At 41.6% G+C, this 19675-nt stretch overlaps 1 protein-coding gene across 2 annotated transcripts in view; it reads left to right on the forward strand.

Moving 5' to 3' along the window:
• The first annotated feature begins 12436 nt into the window (after nt 1–12436).
• MTFMT (mitochondrial methionyl-tRNA formyltransferase) overlaps nt 12437–19675 on the forward strand; it is a 29442-nt gene continuing 22203 nt past the window's right edge. For both annotated transcript variants that reach the window (XM_047765642.1, XM_047765650.1), the window contains exons 1-5: nt 12437–12705; nt 14021–14230; nt 16410–16532; nt 17984–18086; nt 18851–18926. In XM_047765642.1, the coding sequence (XP_047621598.1) occupies nt 12485–12705; nt 14021–14230; nt 16410–16532; nt 17984–18086; nt 18851–18926 (733 nt within the window). In that variant the 5' untranslated portion in view covers nt 12437–12484. The remainder of the gene's footprint in view (nt 12706–14020; nt 14231–16409; nt 16533–17983; nt 18087–18850; nt 18927–19675) is intronic.

Below are 19675 nucleotides of genomic sequence, written 5' to 3' on the forward strand. Positions count from 1 at the left end.
TTTTCTAATAATTAGCAATGTTGAGTATCTTTTCATGTGGGTTTTGGCCATCCATATGTCTTCTTTGGGGAAATGTCTGTTAGATCTGCCCATTTTTTTATTGGGTTGTTTGGGGGGTTTTTTGCTATTGAACTAAATGAGTTTTTTAAATATGTTGGAGATTAATCCCTTGTCAGTCATTTCATTTACAAATATTTTCTCCCATTCCTTGGGTTGTCTTTTCATTTTGTTTATGGTTTTCTCTGCTGTATAAGAAAACTTTTAAGTTTAATTAGGCCCCATTTGTTTATTTTTGTTTTTATTTTCATTGCTTTAGGAGGTCTGTGTTTTCCCCTAAGAGTTTTATAGTATTGGTTTACATTTAGGTCTTTAATCCATATGAGTTTATTTTTGTGTATGGTGTTAGAGAGTGTTTTAATTTCATTCTTTTACATGTAGCTGTCCAGTTTTCCCAGCACCATTTACTGAAGAGACTGTCTTTTCTCCATTGTATATTCTTGTCTCCTTTGTTATAGATTAGTTGACCATAGGTGCCTGGGTTTATTTCTGGGCTTTCTTTCCTGTTCCATTGATGTATATTTCTGGTTCTCTCCCTGCACCCCCATACTGTTTTGATGACTGTAGCTTTGTAGTATAGTCTGAAGTCAGGGAGCCTGATTCCTCCAGCTCCATTTTTCTTTCTAAGGATTGCTTTGGCCATTCAAGGTCTTTTGTGTTTCTATGCAATTTAAACAATTTTTGTTCTAGTTCTGTAAAAAATGCCATTGGTAATTTGATAGAGATTGTGTTGAATCTGTATATTGCCTTGGGTAGTATAGCCATTTTAATGATGTTGATTCTTCCAATCCAAGATTATGGTATATCTTTCCATTTGTGTCATCTTCTATTTCCCTCATCAGTATCTTGAAGTTTTCAGAGTACAAGTCTTTCCTCCTTAGGTAGGTTTATTCCTAGGTATTTTTTTCTTTTTGATGTGATGGTAAATGGAATTGTTTCCTTAATTTCTCTTTTTGATATTTCTCTGTTTGTGTATAGGAATGCGAAAGATTTCTGTGTATTAATTTTGCATCCTGCATCTTTACTGGAATAATTGATGAGCTCTAACAGTTTTTTGGTAGCATCTTTTGGATTTTATGTGTATAGTATTATGTCATCTGCAAACAGTGATAGCTTTACCTCTTCCTTTCCAATTTGGATTCCTTTTATTTCTTTTTTTTCTCTGATTGCCATGGCTAGGACTTCCAAAACTATGTTGAATAAAATTGACAGTGGACATCATTGTCTTGTTCCTGATCTTACCACAAATTTTTTCAGCTTTTCACCATTGACAGTGATGTTAGCTATTGGTTTGTCATATGTAGCCTTCATAAAGCTTCCCTTTATGCCCATTTTCTGGTGTTTTTTTGTTTGTTTGTCTTTTTGCCATTTCTTGAGCCACTCCTGCAGCATATGGAGGTTCCCAGGCTAGGGGTCGAATTGGAGCTGTAGCTTCTGGCCTACACCAGGGCCACAGCAACATGGGATCCGAGCCATGTCTGCGACCTACACCCCAGCTCATGGCAACGCCAGATCCCTTAACCCACTGAGCAAGGCCAGGGATCGAACCCACAACCTCATGGTTCTTAGTCGGATTCGTTAACCACTGCGCCACGATGGGAACTCCTGTTGTCTTTTTGATAATAGCCATTCTAACAAACGTGAACTCATTGTGGCTTTGATTTACATTTTCCTGATAATTAGTGATGTTGAGGACCATTTCATGTAGCTGTTGGTCCTTTGTATGTCTTCTTTGAAAAAAATGTATATTTTTTAAATTGTTTTTTTGCTGTTCAGCTTTATGCTATCTTAATACATTTTAGGTATTTGTATCAAAAATGATTTGCAAATATTTTCTTCCATTCAGTGATGTCCTTTGCTGTATGGGAGCTTTTTAATTTGTCTTAGCCCCACTTGTTTGTTTTTGCTTTTATTGCCATTGCTTTTGGTATCAAGAAATTATTGCCAATACTGATACCAAGGAACTTACCATGTGTGTTTTCTTTTAGGAGTTTTATTTCAGGTCTTGTGTTCAAATACTTGGTTCATTTTGAGTTAATGTTTGTGTATGGTGTAAAATAGTGGTCTTGGAGTTCCTGTTGTGGCTCAGTGGAAACGAATCTGATTAGCATCCATGAGGATGTAGGTGCCTGCTGTGAGCTGTAGTGTAGGTCGCAGATGGGGCTTGGATCCCGTGTTGCTATGGCTCTGGCATAGGCTGATGGCCATGGCTCCAATTAGACCCCTAGCCTGGAAACCTCCATATGGCATGGTTGTGGCCCTAAAAAGACAAAAGACAAAAAAATATAGAAAATATAGTGGTCTTATTTCATTCTTTTGCATGTGACATCATTTATCAAAGAAACTATCTTTTCCCATTGTGTATACTTGGCTCATTTGTTGCAAATTAATTGACCATAGGTGCATGGGTGTATTTCTGGCCTCCATCTTCTGTTCCATTGATTAGTGTCTGTCTTATGAGTTATCTTACTGTTTTGATTATTATAGCTTGTAATATTATTTGAAATCAGCGAATGTGATGCTTCCAGCTTTGTTCTTTCTCAAGATTCTTTGGCTATTCAAGGTATTCTCTGTGTTTGTACAAATTTTGGGATTGTTTATTCTGTTTCTGTAAAAAAAAAATGCTATTGGAAGTTTGATAGGGATTGCATTGATCGGTTCATTGCTTTTGCTAGTATTGACATTTTAAAAATATTAATTTTTCCATTATGTGAGCATGGAATAGCTATGCATTTATTTGTGTCTTCAGTTTCTTTTATTGAGATCTTATAGTTTTCAGTACACAGGTCTTTCACCTCGGTTAAATTTATTCTTAGGTATTTTATTCTTTGTGATGCATTTGTAGATGGGATTGTGTTCTTAATTTCTCTTTTTGCTATTTTGTTACTAGTGTATAGAAACAAAACTATATATATAAACTATATATATAAAACTATATATATAAAATACAGTCGATCCTTGAACACTGTAGAGGTTCAGGCACTGACTCCACACATATAGTCAAAAATCTGTGTATGGCTTTATAGCTGGCCCTCCCCACTTGCAGATTCAGTCAACCAAGACTGTGTGGTACTGTAGTATGTGTTTATTTTTGTTTATTTTTGGTCCACACCTAGGGCATATGGGAGTTCTCAGGCTAGGGGTCGAATCAGAGCTACAGCTGCTGGCTTACACCACAGCCACAACAATGCCAGATCCGAGCCGCCTCTGTGACCTATACCACAGCTCATGGCAACACCAGATCCTTAACCCACTGATTGAGGCCGGGGATCGAACTCCTGTCCTCACGGATACAAGTCAGGTTCATTACTGCTGAACTTCAATAGGAACTCCATATTTACTGAAAAATTGTCACATATAAGTGGATTCATGAAGTTCGCACCTGTGTTGTTCAGGGGTCAATTGTATTGATATTGTATCCTGCAACTTAACTGTTTTGTTTAACAGTGTTGGGGTGGAGTCTTTAGAGTTTTCTTTATCACTTAACAATTTATTAAAAGAGTCATAAAAGAGTCATAGACCATGATGAAGTGGGATATATCTCAGGTATGCCAGGATGGTTCAACATCTACAAATCAATGTGACACGGTAACAAAATGAAGAATGAAAATCATATGACTGGAGTTCCTACTGTGGTGCAGTGGCTTAAGAATATTGACAGTTTTACTCCTTCCTTTCTGGTTTGGATGCCTTTTGTTTCTTTTTCTTACCTTCTTGCTCTGGCTAGGACTTCCAAATCTATGTTTAATAAAAGTGCCAAGAGTAGCATCCTAGTCTTCTTCCTGATCTTAGAGGAAAAGCTTTGAGCTTTTTTATCATTGAGTATGATGTTAGCTGTGGGCTTGTCATATAGCTCTTCTTATGTTGAAATTTGTTCCCTCTATACCTATTTTATTGAGAGGTTTTTTTTTTTTATCATAAATGGTGTTGAATTTTATCAGGTGCTTTTTCTGCATTTATTGAGATAATCCTATGATTTTCTCTTTTCAGAAAGAGAATGGAAGAAAGTTTTGATCATTTTGCAAGGCCCATACTACATGGCTGAGAAATCAACTACTACAGGAGAGAAACTACTACAGGAGAAAATCGACTACCACAGGAGCAAAACAGTGCAGTTTGACTCCTGCACTGTTCAAGCCTTCCTGAAAAGCATACTTGGTCTCTAGCTGCGTCACCATTTTGGCTGCTGGGGTCTGATGAGCAACCTTGTGGAAGAAGAGACAGAAGCGGATCCAAAGTGGTGGACAGAACTCTAAACTACATTGATTTTACTCTTGTAATTTGAATATGACAAAAAAAGTAATTCCATACAGACAAGAGTACATAAAAAAATGATTTAACAACTTTATTAAATATATTTGATAGACTAAACAATTCAGTCATTTAAAGTGTGCATTTAAATGGCTTTTAATAAGTTCATAGATTTGTGCAACCATCAGTGCAACCAATTTCAGAGCATTTCTTTTTTTTTTCAGGGTCGCATCCACAGCATATGGAGGTTCCCAGGCTAGGGGTCTAATTGGAGCTGTAGCCGCCAGCCTACACTAGAGCCACAGCAACACTAGATCCAAACCGTGTCTGTGACCTATACCACAGCTCATGGCAATGCTGGAGCCTTAACCCACTGAGCGAGGCCAGGGGTTAAACCCACAATCTCATGGTTCCTAGTTGGATTTGTTATCCCTGGGCCATGACAGGAACTCCTCCCAATTTCAGAGCATTTCTATAATCCCCAAAAGAAACCCTGTTACCCCTTAGAGGCACCCCTCAAATCTACCAACAACTACCCCTGCCTTACTTTCTGTCTCTGTAGACTTGCCTGTTCTGGACATTCATATAAATGGAATCATACATTTATTTGGCCTTTTGTGATCTTTAGTGACTTGTAAAAGGGATTGTGCAGTGTTCAAGAACTTGTATTTTTTTCTGTCTCTATTCCTTTTTTTTTATCTTTGGTAAAGATTTTATTTAACTCATTAATCATTGAGAGAATCAGGAAGATGATATAACCAGTTCAAAAGAAAATCCAAAGAACGGACATTTGTAGATCAAGAATATTGGCGTGAATGTTGCAAACAGAGGCAAACCCAGCCTCTTCTGCAGTGGGGGAGGGAAGACACTTGAGCAGGACAGGACAGGGCAGGACTTACGTGTCCCTAAGCAAGAGATATTTCATGTTGCTATCAGTTGTACTTTTACAGAGTTGTAAAATAACTCCCTTAGAATCAGAGCCAGATAACATAGAAGGGTGTGCCACACACCATTTAAAACTGAGCCATGTCAGTTCAGTTTGTCTTGATGTGCTATCATTTATTTAATGAACCCATTATATTTGAACATTAGTGTTTCCATTTTTTTGTCATTATAAAAACTGCAGTGATCACCCTTATGGTTAAATTTTTTCAAAGACACCCTTAATTATTTCCTTTGCATGACTTACGAGACTTGGTCCAAAAGTTCACACAGGAGTTTCCACTGTGGCATAGTGGGTTAAGAATCCAACTGCAGCAGCTCAGGTCACTGGAGGTGTAGGTTCAATCCCTGGCCCAGTGCAGTGGGTTAAGGATCCGGCACTGCTGTAGCTGCAGCTCGGCTCGATTCCATCCCTGGCCTGGGGAACTTCTGCATGCCGAGGGTGTGGCCATTAAAAAAAAAAAAGTTGACATATTTTAAAGGTGCTAAAGGCTAAATTGTACACATACCCGCCAACCACTGCCCAGAGCAATTCCCCACAGCAGTGGAGGAAGGCCCAGGATGCTGTTTTTGAACTAGGATGAGTTAATATATATAAAGCACGAGAATAGTGTAGAGCACACTGGAAGGCCATATAGATATAAAGTTAAAGAAAATCGAGTTTCATCTTTACAGCAACCTTATGAGGCAGGTTAAGGATATGTTCATTTCATAGAGGAAGATGACTGGATTAAATACACAGAGGCCTGGGTCTTGTCCCAGCTCCTTTACTTACCAAGTATATGACTTTGAGCAAATTATTTTTCCTGAGTTTAGTGTCTGCTCTGTTAAATGGGGCCAACAGCCCTACCTCTAGGAAGCTAATGCCTGGGTGAGAACATGGAGGTTGTAACCCTGGGAGGCTTGCCCTTGGCTGCCATCTATTCCTTTTAATTTCTTAAAATGCGTCCATTAACGAAAAATCTTTTTTTGTCTTTTTGCTATTTCTTGGGCCGCTCCTGCGGCATATGGAGGTTCCCAGGCTAGGGGTCGAATCGGAGCTGCAGCCACCGGCCTACACCAGAGCCACAGCAACGCGGGATCCGAGCCGCGTCTGCAACCTACACCACAGCTCACAGCAACGCCAGATCGTTAACCCACTGAGCAAGGGCAGGGACCGAACCCGCAACCTCATGGTTCCTAGTCGGATTCGTTAACCACTGCGCCACGACGGGAACTCCCGAAAAATCATTTCTTAATCAATGTGTCTAAGTTCTTAAAGTTAGTGATCTTAGAATTACTGTTTAAACTGACACTAAATAATAAATTATTCACTACTGATATCAAATACACACCCTAACTTTTACTCAGGTATTGCAAGCAGAGTAATTCTGTGGTTCCATGTGGTTTGCAACATTGCCTGAATTTTATGTATCACACTAGTTATTACAGTTAAATTTAGTTGAGACCCCATGTTTATGTCTATATAGCTTTATATTTTTGGTGTAAAGAATGATTACTTATGTAGTTTGGATAGACAAGCATGAGAAATTTAGAAAACACCAATTAATTAGGCTTATCAGAATATAAATCCAAGCCTATGTGAGCTAAAATGTTATACTGGCATTTTACTCACTTTGTGATCAAATTAGAGCCTCATATCACACAGAATCTATAAGTCATAAATGTGGTACTTGATATTTTCACAAACTGAGCACACCTGCATAATCAGCCTCCAGATAGAGAAATGGAACTGAGCAGACCCCTAGAAACCCCTCTCATGCTCCTTCCAGTCATCAGCACCAAACCACCTCCAAGGGTAGCAACTATCTTGGTTCTAAAACCATGAATTTGTTTTGTGTGTTTTGAACTTAACGTAAGTGGAAGCATATGGAATACACTCTTTTGTATCTGGCTTATTTCACTCAAGGTGGTGTGATAGCTCCCCATGTTGCATGCAGGAATAGCTGCTACATGGTTTTCCATTTGTGACTAGTCCATAAATTATTTGCCCGTTCTGTTGCTGACAGCTTTGAAGCTGTTTCCAGTTTGGGGCTGTTAGGAAGAGTACTGCCATGAACATTTGTGAGTTTGTCTTTTGGTGAATGTGTGTACACAAGGAGTGGAATTGCTAAGTCACAGGATAGGCTTATGTTCAGCCTTAGTAGATACTGCCAAATAATTTTCCAGAATGGCTCCCCCACCAATAGGATGAGAATTCCAGTTATTTTGCATCAATGCTAACATTTGGTATTATCTGTCTTTCTGGTTTTAGCCATTCTGATAGTCACCTGTTTATATCTCACTGTGGTTTTAATTTGCATTTCCTTAATGACTGATATGCTTATGGATTCTTTGAATATCCTTTTTTACAAGGTGCCCAACTCTTTTTTTCCATTGGGTTATTTGCCTTTTTTAATCTGTGAGAATTCTTGATCTACTCTGGGTGTTAGTCTTTTGGGAATATACACAATAGCTTTAAATCATATCTAACACAAACATACTTGTCCAAGTATTTACTATAATTAAGAATATTAAGTGAAATAGTGTGTGCATATATATATATGTGCATATATATATATATATTAGGGCCACACCTGCAGCATGTGGAGGTTCCCAGGCATGGGGTCTAATCGGAGCTGTAGCCGCTGGCCTACGCCACAGCCACAGCAACACCAACACCAGATCTGAGCTGTATCTGTGATGTACACAACAGCTCATGGCAATGCCAGATCCTTAACCCACTGAGCGAGGCCAGGGATCGAACGTGCAACTTCAAGGTTCCTAGTCAGATTTGTTTCCGCTGCACCACAACAGGAACTCCCTAATTATTATTTTCTTTTTTGGCAACCCTGCAGCACAGGGACTTCACCAGACAAGGATCAGATCTGAGCCATAATTGCAACATACACCGAAGCTGCAGCAATGCCAGATCCTTAACCCACTGTGTCCACAGAGGATGAAACCTGCATCCCAGTGCTCCAGAGATGTTGATCACATTGTGCCACAGCAGGAACTCCGAAGTATTTTTTTTTTTGCCTTTTTTGCCATTTCTTGGGCCGCTCCTGCGGCATACGGAAGTTCCCAGGCTAGGTAGGGGTCGAATTGGAGCTGTAGCCACCGGCCTACGCCAGAGCCACAGCAACGCGGGATCCGAGCCGCATCTGCAACCTACACCACAGCTCACGGCAACGCCAGATCGTTAACCCACTGAGCAAGGGCAGGGACCGAACCCGCAACCTCATGGTTCCTAGTCGGATTCGTTAACCACTGCGCCACGACGGGAACTCCAACTTTTAATATATTGATTAAAAAGCCTTATACAGAGGAGTTCCTGTTGTGGCACAATGGAAACGAATCTGACTAGTAACCATGAGGTTGGGGTTCGATCCCGGGCCTCACTCAGTGGGTTAAGGATCTGGCATTACTGTGAGCCGTGGTGTAGGTCGCCGATGCAGCTCGGAACTGACTTTGCTGTGGCGTGGTGTAGGCTGGCAGCTGTAGTTCCGATTAGACCCCTAGCCTGGAAACCTCCATGTGTCACAGGTGCGGCCCTAAAAAGCAAAACAAAAACAAAAGAACAGGCTTATGCAGAACGATTCTAGTGCTATCCTAATATCTATTTGGATGTCTTTCATTCCCTATATTGTCTTAGTAACCAGGCCCCTTCTATTAACTCAATACCATCGTTCTTTTTTGAGCACTCATTTCTTTATTTCTCTTTTTATTTTCCCAACAAGAGTTCTTGAGACCCTTATTCTAAATTTACCTTAACGATGACCACTCTAGACCATTCAAATTGTGAGCTCAATTCAATGTGTGAGGCTTTACAATCTTGCCAATTTCCCTGTGGAGCTAGGCAAGTTACTTTATAAAAGACTTGTACTCCTCCCTTTGTTAGTATCCCACAGCTCTCTTGCCTGGAGGGAAGAGGTTGGGAAACCAAGGATTTTATGATTTGATCTCTAAGCCTATTTTGTTATTTCCCTAGGTTTACTAGATTGACTATCTGCATTAAAGAGAAAGTTTCTTATCCCTTTCTCTTAACCCTAGGCTGTTTCTCATTCCTATAGTAGCACATCTGGCTTCCCTTCCTGGGACTCTGGCATCCTTCAACTGTCATGTGAGCTCTCAGACTCTCTCCTCAAGGACACCCCGTCCTGTGACTTCACGCTGCCTCTTAAGCTCTCCCTTGGGACTGAAAGGCATCTCAGGTTCCTGCTGGGGGAGTCTGTAGTACTGAACAGCTTCTTTAGCATTTGTGTGTCATCTGTAAGAGCTGAGGGCAGGTATAGGATGGCCAGCATGTCCCGGTCTTTCTCCAAGGGGTGGCCTTAAAGACTCAACCTTGCTTTACTGAGCGGCTGGACAAATTAGGAAGTGATATCTAATGCGACCACAAAGGGCACTAAGGACAGCCGGGTGGGAGGAGTCAGAAACTCTGGGGCTTGTGTAATTGTCCGCAAGACTCATCGCACAGCGCCCTCTTGTGGACTTCTGATGCAACCGATGCAACCACAGGCAGTAGATGGCAGTATATGGAATGCATCCCTAAGGTACCAGTGGCTGCGTCCCTCGGTTCAGTTCCTGCCACTGCCACTGACCCAATGCCTGTGTATAGCAAACCTACCCCTGGCCACATGTGGCATTGTCTTCCAGGCCACACTCGGGAATTCTTGTGGACTCAGGCATTGGCCACCTTACTAACCAGATCTCTGACCATTTTCCTCTAGTGCCCCAGCTCCATCCTTCCCAGGCAGGGCTCTGGCTGCTCCTTCTGACTCTTAGTGCCAACAGGCTAATCTGTCTCTCTTACTCTCTCACACACAGACTTAATCTGTGGCGTGTCTCCTTACTCAGGTTTAGAGTGAGATCATGGGGGACAGGAAGAGATGTTTCCTGCTTCCTCCCACTTCTGGATCAGCTCTCTCACACCCCTAACTCAGTTGTGGAAGCCACTCCCACATTCTAGATTTCTACCAAATGGCTCCACTTGCTTGTCTCATCACTTCAGTTTTAAAACATTCAAAGCTGAAACGTCATCATGGTTACCACCAAGTGTTCAGAACCTGGAGTAATTTCACTGATTCAAATGCACACATACTCCATTCATCAGGGGAGAGAAATTTCTGGAAACTGGAGCACCAGCCAAATTAGCACTATCAGGATTCTGTTATAGCCCAGTTCCCTTCCCTTGAATGTGCTTTCTGAATTTTTTTTTTTTTTTTTTGGCCTTGCTGAAGGCATGCAGATCATCTGTATTTAACCTAGATCTGCATCTAGGGCCAGGGATCTAACCCAATCCACAGCAGTGACAGCACCAAATCCTTAACCACTAGGCCACCAGAGAACTCCCGGATGTCTTATTACCTAAAACTTCTTGCCATTAGGGGCTGATGGCCTCATCTTCTCTGTGTGTTTTATATTAGCTCCAGCCATGGATTTGTTTGGGCTAGGAAATGGACTTACCCCCTCCCCCCATTCCCAATTTACCACCAAGAAATTCAGAAAAATCTCCTTTTTAGCATCCTGGGAAAAAGTCAGCTGTACAATAATACCATGTTCAGTTAATTTATTAAACAGATTTTTTTCCATGTTCAGTTATTTACTTTTGCCTTTTTGCCATTTCTAGGGCCACTTCTGTGTCATATGGAGGTTCCCAGGCTAGGGGTCTAATCGGAGCTGTAGCTGCCGGCCTACGCCAGAGCCACAGCAACGCGGGATCCGAGCTGAGTCTGCAACCTACACCACAGCTCACGGCAACACCGGATCCTTAACCCACTGAGCAAATCCAGAGATCGAACCTGCAACCTCATGGTTCCTAGTCGGATTCGTTAACCACTGAGCCACAATGGGAACTCCCTATGTTCAGTTTTTTAAAAAGTAGTTTTCTAAAAAGAGTCCATCCGCTAGAAAATTATATGTCAATGGTAGAAGGCAGCTCCCTGGAGGAAGGGGCTGGTATTGGCCCCTCACACTGAGCCAGCGCTGTGTTTGGCAGAGGGCGCTATGAACAGCTCAAGGCAGCTCTGTTGGGCGGGGCTACCTGTAGAGAATTTGGGCTGCTGAAAATTGCGCATAATGCAGGCTTTCTAACATAAGCAGAGGAATTACATAAACACAAACATGAAGAGTCACCCTTTTTGTGTGTGTCTTTTTAGGACCACACCTGCGGCATACAAAGGTTCCCAGGCTAGGGGTCAAATCAGAGATGTAGCCGCCAGCCTACGCCACAGCCACAGCAACGCGGATCCTAGCCTTATCTGCAACCTACACCACAGCTCCCGGCAATGTTGGATCCTTAAACCACTGAGCGAGGCCAGGGATTGAACCTGGGTCCTCATGGATGCTAGTCAGATTCATTTCTGCTGAGCCAAGACGGGAACTCCAAGAGTCACACTTTAGACAGCAGCCAGATTCTAAGGTAATAACTCAAATGACTGTTTGGCTTGTATTTGTAAGACATGTTATATGGAAAAAGACAATTTTAAAGATATTAGAATAAAAAATATTAGAATCATATTCCACTTACCCTAAAAGAGAGTACTGGAAGAGAATTTACTTGGTAGAGGTTGGAATCCCATCCTGCTCCCCTTCTCATATATGATCAGATTAGCAAAATAAAACCACCGGAAATGCAGTCCCACCCCCACTCCTCTTTGGTTTTGTTTGTGGTGGCTGTTTGTTTGTCACACCTGCAGCATGCCGAAGTTCCTGAGCCAGGGATCAAACCCTCAGAGCCACAGCAGTGACAATGCATAGCATCCTTAACCCAGTGAGCCACCAGGGACTCCTTCCTCTTTTTTATTCAACACACAGGTGAATTTGGGTTAGGAATCCGACTGCAGCTGCTAGGGTTGCTGCAGAGGTGCGGGTTTCATCTCTGGCCTGGTGCAGTGGGTTTAAAGGGTCTGGCATTGCTACAGCTGCGGCAAAGGTCGCAGGTGTGGCCAGGATTTAATCTCTGGCCCTGAAACTTACATGCGCCGTGGGGAGCGGCCATAAGAATAAAAAAGAATTATTTGGGGGAGATTAGTGAAATCGTGCAAACCAGTGCAGCGGAAGTCACGGGGACGCTTGAACAGGTAAACATCAACAGTTCAACACAGATGGGCCAAGCCACTGATCAGGCAGGCCCCGCCCCAGTCGCTGAAAGACCTCGCCCATCGGGTTTCCTCCCGGGCTCCGCCCCACCCGCCAGGCGCCCTCCTCGCACTCCTATGCGCCTGCGTAGTGTAGGCCGCAGGCGGAGGCGATGAGAGTGTTTCTGCGGCGCTGCTGGGGGACCCTGCCTGTCGGTGGCTGCGCAGGCCGAAGGCAGATCCCGCAGTGGCCAGCGCTGGCCGGGCTAAGTGGGTCCCCTGGCGGGGAGGACGGATGGGGCGCCCGGGTCCGCGAGAAGCCGCCCTGGCGGGTGCTTTTCTTCGGCACTGACCAGTTCGCCCGGGAAACGCTGCGGGCGCTGCACGCCGCCAGGTACCGGGGCCGGGGGTTGGGTGGTCCGGGTGCTGAGGGCATGGCTCTGGAGCCCCTCCGGCTGGCCTCGAGGGTTTCGACTCCTGGTCAGGGCCAGAGATTAAATCCTGGCCCTCGAGAGGAGTGTGGGCCCAGATCTTGGCGTCCCCGGTAGGTGCGCGGGGTCAGCCTGTGAGCGCCGGGCTGGCCCTGTCGGGTCTACACGCCCTACTCTCTCCGCAGCGCCTGGCTGGTGCTGGCCGCTTTACAGGCACCCTCTGTCCAGTCCCACCACCTTCCAGGCCGTTTTGCGCTTAAGGAAACTATCCTACATTTTTTATTTCCTCACTCTTGTTTTTTCCTGATGCACCCTCACACTCATTTCTGACAACTCCATTCAAGTCTTCCCTGCAGATACTTCACAGCAGACCCTCATAATGACTCTTTCATGATTCCGCTGGTATTCTCCCTCCACACATGTAACACCTTCTATAACACTGTCTTCACACATGTTTCCTCCGCACACCCTCCATAGCGCACTCTCCACGTGCTGCATTCCCCTTATTGCTTCCTCCATCTCTCCCTGCACGTATCCTGATGCTTTACTTGGTAGTGCCAGTACTCCTGCACTTTCTCTTTTGGGCCCTCCTGTCTACTCCTTTTCTCATAACTCCTCAACATGATGCAATACCTTCTAAATAACTGAACAGCTCTGGGCACTGGAATACTATACAGCAGGTAAAAAAATGAGGTGGTGCTACATGTAGTGTCATAGGATGATGTCCATGACGTGTGTGTATCTATATAGACACAGATTTTAAGTATCTATTCAAATAACGTAATTATAGTAAAAAATTCAAAGGATACGATGAAAAGTCAGTCCCTTCCATCTCTGTCTCCCAGTTCCTCCCTTCAAAGATAGCCAGTTTTCAGCTTCTTATTCTAGAAGTGTTTGATGGATATACAAGCAAATGTATATTTAACCCATTTTTTTCAAAAAGACTCACATAATAGTATACATGGTGTTGAGAAAAGTTAAATGTGGAGCAGTATATATTATATCCCAATTGTGTAAAATGTCTGTACTGTATAAGTTTTAGTATGAATAGGAAATTTCTAGAACTGTAGCAGTAGCCAGTAGCCACTTGTGGCTCTTTAAAACAATTAAAATTAAATAAAAAGTAAAACCTCGTCTCTCAGTTGCACTAGTATTAATCGTTTTCCCTTAAGTGCTTTGTGAATTTAATCTTAAAAATGCCTTAGAAATGTGTGGAGTAGTTTAGCTTTACATTTTGGTCTTAACACTGTCACTTTTTTTTTGCTCTTTCCAATTTAGGGAAAACAAGGAGGAGGAGTTAATTGAAAAGTTGGAGGTGGTCACAGTGCCCTCCCCATCACCGAAAGGACTGCCAGTGAAGCAATTTGCTGTCCAGTCTCAGCTTCCAGTGTATGAGTGGCCAGATGTGGGATCTGGAGAATATGATGTTGGAGTGGTGGCTTCATTTGGCCGACTTTTGAGTGAGGCTCTTATTCTTAAATTTCCCTAGTAAGTTTTATTTGTAGGGAAATAACAGTGAAGAGAGCTCAGTCTTTGTAATGCACCTGGTATCTAAAGTGCAATAAATTGAGCTCTAATTCTTTCTTTAGTATTTTCTCTTAAAATAAAAAATGTTATTAACGTTATGAGTCGTTAAAATATATGATGCTCTTTATTGCTGTCTCTGGGCTCTCACCCACCCTCATTTAAATTCCTCATTTAAATCTGCTGACAACTCCCAAATTTGTCCCTCCAGTTCAGCTAATCCTGAACTCCAGGACCTTGGTACCCATGCCTCCTCCACAGCTCTGCTTGGATGTCTGATAGGTACCTTACATTTAAGATGTCCTAAACTACATTCCTGAACTTTCACCCCAAACCTGCTCCTTCCCAAAGTCTTCATCTCAGTACGTGGAAACTCTGGCCTTCTAGTTGCTCCGACTCAAAGCCTTGGCGTTTTTCTCTATTCCTTGTCTCACACCACGCATCCAATGCATTAGAAAATCCTATTGTCTCTGCCTTTGAAATATGACTAGGATGACTGTCTCTCCTCACTTCCACTGCCACCACTCTTGGCTCTTGTACTTCAGTAGTCTCCTAAATGGTCTCCACTTCTGTCTTTGGTCCTACCAGTCTCTTCCCACCCAATACCCAAGTGATCCTTTTAAAGCATAAGTCAGATCATATCACTCTGCTCAAAATTCTCTGGTGGTTTTCCATCTTACTCAGAATAAAAGTCAAGTCCTTGGAGTTCCCATTGTGGCACAGAGGAAATGAATCCAACTAGGAACCATGAGGTTTTGGGTTCAATCCCTGGCCTCTCTCAGTGGGTTAAGAATCCGGCATTGCTGTAAGCTCTGGTGTAGGTTACAGATGCAGCTTGGATCTGGCATTGCTGTGGCTGTGGTGTAGGCTGGCAGCTGTAGCTGCAGTTAGACCCCTAGCCTAGGAACCTCCATATGCCTCGGGTGCGGCCCTAAAAAAAAAAATAAGTCAAATCCTTATATTGGCCTATGAGGGCACTTTTTTTTTTTTCCCCCGTCTGGTTCACTGTTGCTTGTATCACCAGCACTTAGAACAGCACCAGAACATGGATTATGCCCAGTAAATATTTGTTAGATGAATGAGACTGAGCTGAACAGTGGAATTTAAATTATAAGACACACTCAGATGCATACTCATCATTAAACTAATGACAGATTAGTGAATTACCTAAATGGCTCATTAATGGGTGGAAGGTATATTGGGTTGAACAGCAGAAGTGGATAAACCATCTGATGGGGCTTTGAGATGCCTTTTTTAGCAATTCTGTATGCAAACTAAGTGAAGTGAAAGTAATTAACTGTAAATATAATTCACATCATCCATGAGAGGCACAATTGGGTTTGAATGGTTCTTTTCATATAGTGAAAAATAAGTTTTTTATTTAAAAATTCCTAGACATCGTGAGCTCTTTTTTTCTTTTTTTTTTTTTTTTTGTCTTTTCGCCTTTTCTAGGGCCACTTTGGCGGCATATGGAGGTTCCCAGGCTAGGGGTCTAATCGGAGCTGTAGCCCCCGGCCTGCGCCAGAGCCACAGCAATGCGGGATCCGAGCTGCGTCTGCAACCTACACCACAGCTCACGGCAATGCCAGATCCTTAACCCACTGACCAAGGCCAGGGATCGAACCCGCAACCTCATGGTTCCTAGTCGGGTTCGTTAACCACTGAGCCACGACGGGAACTCCCATCATGAGCTCTTGTGGAACATCTTTGGAACAGTGAATAGTTGTTCTTTTTTTTTTTTTAATTTTTAAAAATTTTATATTGTTATTTCCCCCAACACATTTTTTTTCCCACTGTACAGCATGGGGACCCAGTTACACTTACATGTATACATAATTTTTTCTCCCATTGTTGTGCTGCGTTGTAAGTATCTAGACATAGTTCTCAGTGCTACACAGCAGGATCTCATTGTTAATCCATTCTGAATAGTTGTTCTTGCTCTGTTTTTAATTGAGTTTCATTGGTCTCTTATGCTAAGTGAACTTAACCCTGGCTTCTGCTTCAGATGGCACAAGACTAGATTTAACTGATTTTCAAAATTTCTGGGAAAGTTAAATAATGAAAAGTAGCATATTAGTTTAGATAGCATAACCTGAATGATAAAAACCCACTTGCATACTAATTTCTGCCTTTTCTAACTCAGCGGCATATTGAATGTCCATCCCAGTTGCCTCCCAAGATGGCGTGGTCCAGCCCCTATAATCCATACTGTTCTTCATGGAGACACAATTACTGGAGTCACGATTATGCAAATTAGACCTAAAAGGTAGAGTATATTTTCTTGAGGCTTTTTGTGATTTTGAATTTTGCTGTCAATCTGCCTAGGGGGAAGCAGAAGGGGTGCTGCTCACTAATTTCTCTAACTCTGGGGCACTTTTTCTTTTTCTTCTGGTTTCTAACATAAACCACATGTGATTTTGGTATTTACACAGTGTCTCTTTACACTTGTTCATTGAAATAAATTATGTTATTAACAACTGGATTTCTATAAATGACATTGAATGAATGAGAGCTAGATTGTTGTATATTGTTTGTTAGGAATCTCAGTTCTGCTGGCCTTGGTTTCTATGGTCAAACAATTTTGGGAACCTGAAGTAAGAATATGTTGTATAACATTGTGTTACGTAATGGTCTTAAATGTTTAAGGCTGTTGGCTTTTTCCTTTTTGGCTATCCTGTGGCATATGGCAGTGCCTGGGGGAGAGATCGGATCTGAGCCACAGTTGCAGCCTACACTGGATCCTTTAACCCACTGTGCCGGACTGGGGATCAAACCAGTGTGTTGGTGCTGCAGAGATGCCACTGACCCCATGGCACCACAGTGAGAAATCTAAATGTTTAGGTTTTCAAATCATACCTACAATCTAAGAAACAATAATTTTAAATTGTTCTAGGATTATATGAAGCCTCTGCCTGTTATCACCTAATGTCCCCATAGAAAACAAAAGTTCACAGGTTCAGTAGAACAAGTTGATATCTGCGATTTGCTTTAATTTACTTCAAAAAAAAAAAGGAGGAGGAGGGACAGATGAAACAAGAGTCACAGAACTTAGGTAATTCTCAAATCTGAATATGTATATGGAAATTCCGTAGACTATCATTCTGTTTCTAGACTATGTGTAACCTTTCATAATAAACATTTTATTCATCAATTAAGAATAAAGTTATCAGACCACAAGGTTAAATATTTTAAACAAAATGTATTTCTAATAAAAGCTGATGGCTAGTTTTGGCAGAGCTTGATGTAAAATGTAAGACTGTGGAAATGCAGATACACTTGCACCTACTCATAATCACCAGTGATAATGAGTCAGGTAAAACTCTTGTCTTTCTTGAAAAAGGAAATATAGAAAGGAATGATTATAAATTCTGTAACTGTACTTGCTTGGAAAAGAAATCCTTTGCTCTATGGTTTCATTATATAAATACAGATTTTTTTTTTGGTACTATTTATTGCTAATGGTAGAATTATTTATAACTGCAATTAAATCCCTGAGATGTAACTTTATACCTTTTTCTTTTAGGAAAAAAAAAAAACCTTTAAATCTCAATATAGGCAGATTTTGCTCTCCCTTCTTTAAACAGATATTTCTTCCTGGCCCATGGCTAATGGTCACATTCATGGCTACTATCCCTGTGGTATGAAATACTCATGTAGACAAACATATTGATATTAAGAAATAGTCATGTTATTTTTTTGCTTTTGATTTTTTGGTAGATTTGATGTAGGCCCAATTCTGAAACAGGAAATGATTCCTGTGCCGCCAAAAACCACCTCGAAGGAATTGGAAGCAGTGCTGTCAAGACTGGGTGCTGACATGGTACAGTTCTCCAATATCCCCCTGCTTGTTCCTCATTTTCCCACATGGTTATAATGAAAAGGACAATTTTATGTGTAATTTTAAACTGCTTTTTAACAAGTGATTTCTATCCCCAGTTTCCTAAAAATTAGGTTGGCTTTTGTGATCTCATGTTAGTCTTTGAGAATTTACATAGGTACTTAATAAAGGCTTTCAAATGAAATGCATGATCGTATATGGTCTACTACATTTCACAGTGAGGATTTTAGACTGTTCTTCCCACTTTCACTCTCCTTAGTCTCATAGACTTAACTTTGGCTCCTGTGAAGTGAACCAACAGCATTTCCTAAGTGAATCTCAGCTTTCCTCTCACTTTTGTGGCTGTGTTCCAGTCATTTGCATCCATCTGCACTGGAATTCTGCTGACCTGCTAGTCATAAATGAGCCCTGTGGCTTTTTCATTGAATCTGCATACAGTAGCATTTGAGTAATGCAATGACCAAATTAATGATTTTCATATGAACTAAATTTTCTATAGAGGAAAACTTTTCCCCCTAGGTATATAGATCATGCTTCCCATTCTAGGCACCTTGGAAATGCTATTATAATAATGGCTGACATTTATTGAGCACTGGCTTGTGTGCTGGGACTGGTTTAGATACTTTTATAGACTTCTTTTTCACCTTCCCAACAAGCCTTGGAGGTAGCTATTGCTATCAGTTGTATTACAGATGATGACATTGTTCTTTTCTTTTTGAATGTATTGTTCTACTTTTTTTTTTAAGCTTATTTCAGTTTTGAAGAATTTACCTGAAAGTTTGAACAGTGGAAGACAGCAGCCAGCAGAAGGGGTGACACATGGTAAGTGAGGACAGCAGAGACTCTGACATCTTTCCTAGGGTCTTGTTTGTCCTGATGGCAGCTGGACACTCTGACTTCCTCACTTGCACGTTTCCCTTAATTTTGACTAAAGAGTGGGTGTCCACTTGCCTGTTGTTTTCCAAAGAATGGTTGGTAAGATGTGTTCTCCTCTTCACCTGTAGCCTCATGAAGGATTAAAAACATTTTTTCTACTCTTTATATTGAAAAGTACCAAACACAGGCAAGTTAAAAAGCACTGGATACCTCTTTAACTCAGAGTTAACAATTATTAATGTTTGGCCATATTTTCTCTCACTCTATGTGTGTGCCTTTATTTAGTATAAATATTTTAATCTATGCTTAACCATTTGGAAGCAGACCTTTCACCCCTGAGATGAATGCATCTCCCAGGAAAATGAACAGTTCCCTAATAGCATTGAATAGCCAGTCCATATTTAAATTTTCCTAAAAAACATTTTTTTAGCTGTATATATTTTTTTCAAACTAGGATCCAGTTGTAATTAGTTGTATATCTCTTTAGTCCCGTTAGAGTAATTCCTCCACTATTTTTTTTTCCCTCCATGTCATTAACTTTTTGAAGAGACCAGGCCAATTGTCTATTTACATTCAGTGTCGTTTAATGTATTTTTCTAGCCCTTAAAGTTCCTGTAAGTTGAAAGTTCTAAAGGCTTGATTTGATTTGGGCTTAAAGTTTGTGGAAAGAGTATTTCATAGGTGATATAGTATTC

The sequence above is a fragment of the Phacochoerus africanus genome, chromosome 2, assembly GCF_016906955.1.
Source record: "Phacochoerus africanus isolate WHEZ1 chromosome 2, ROS_Pafr_v1, whole genome shotgun sequence".
NCBI lineage: Eukaryota > Metazoa > Chordata > Mammalia > Artiodactyla > Suidae > Phacochoerus > Phacochoerus africanus.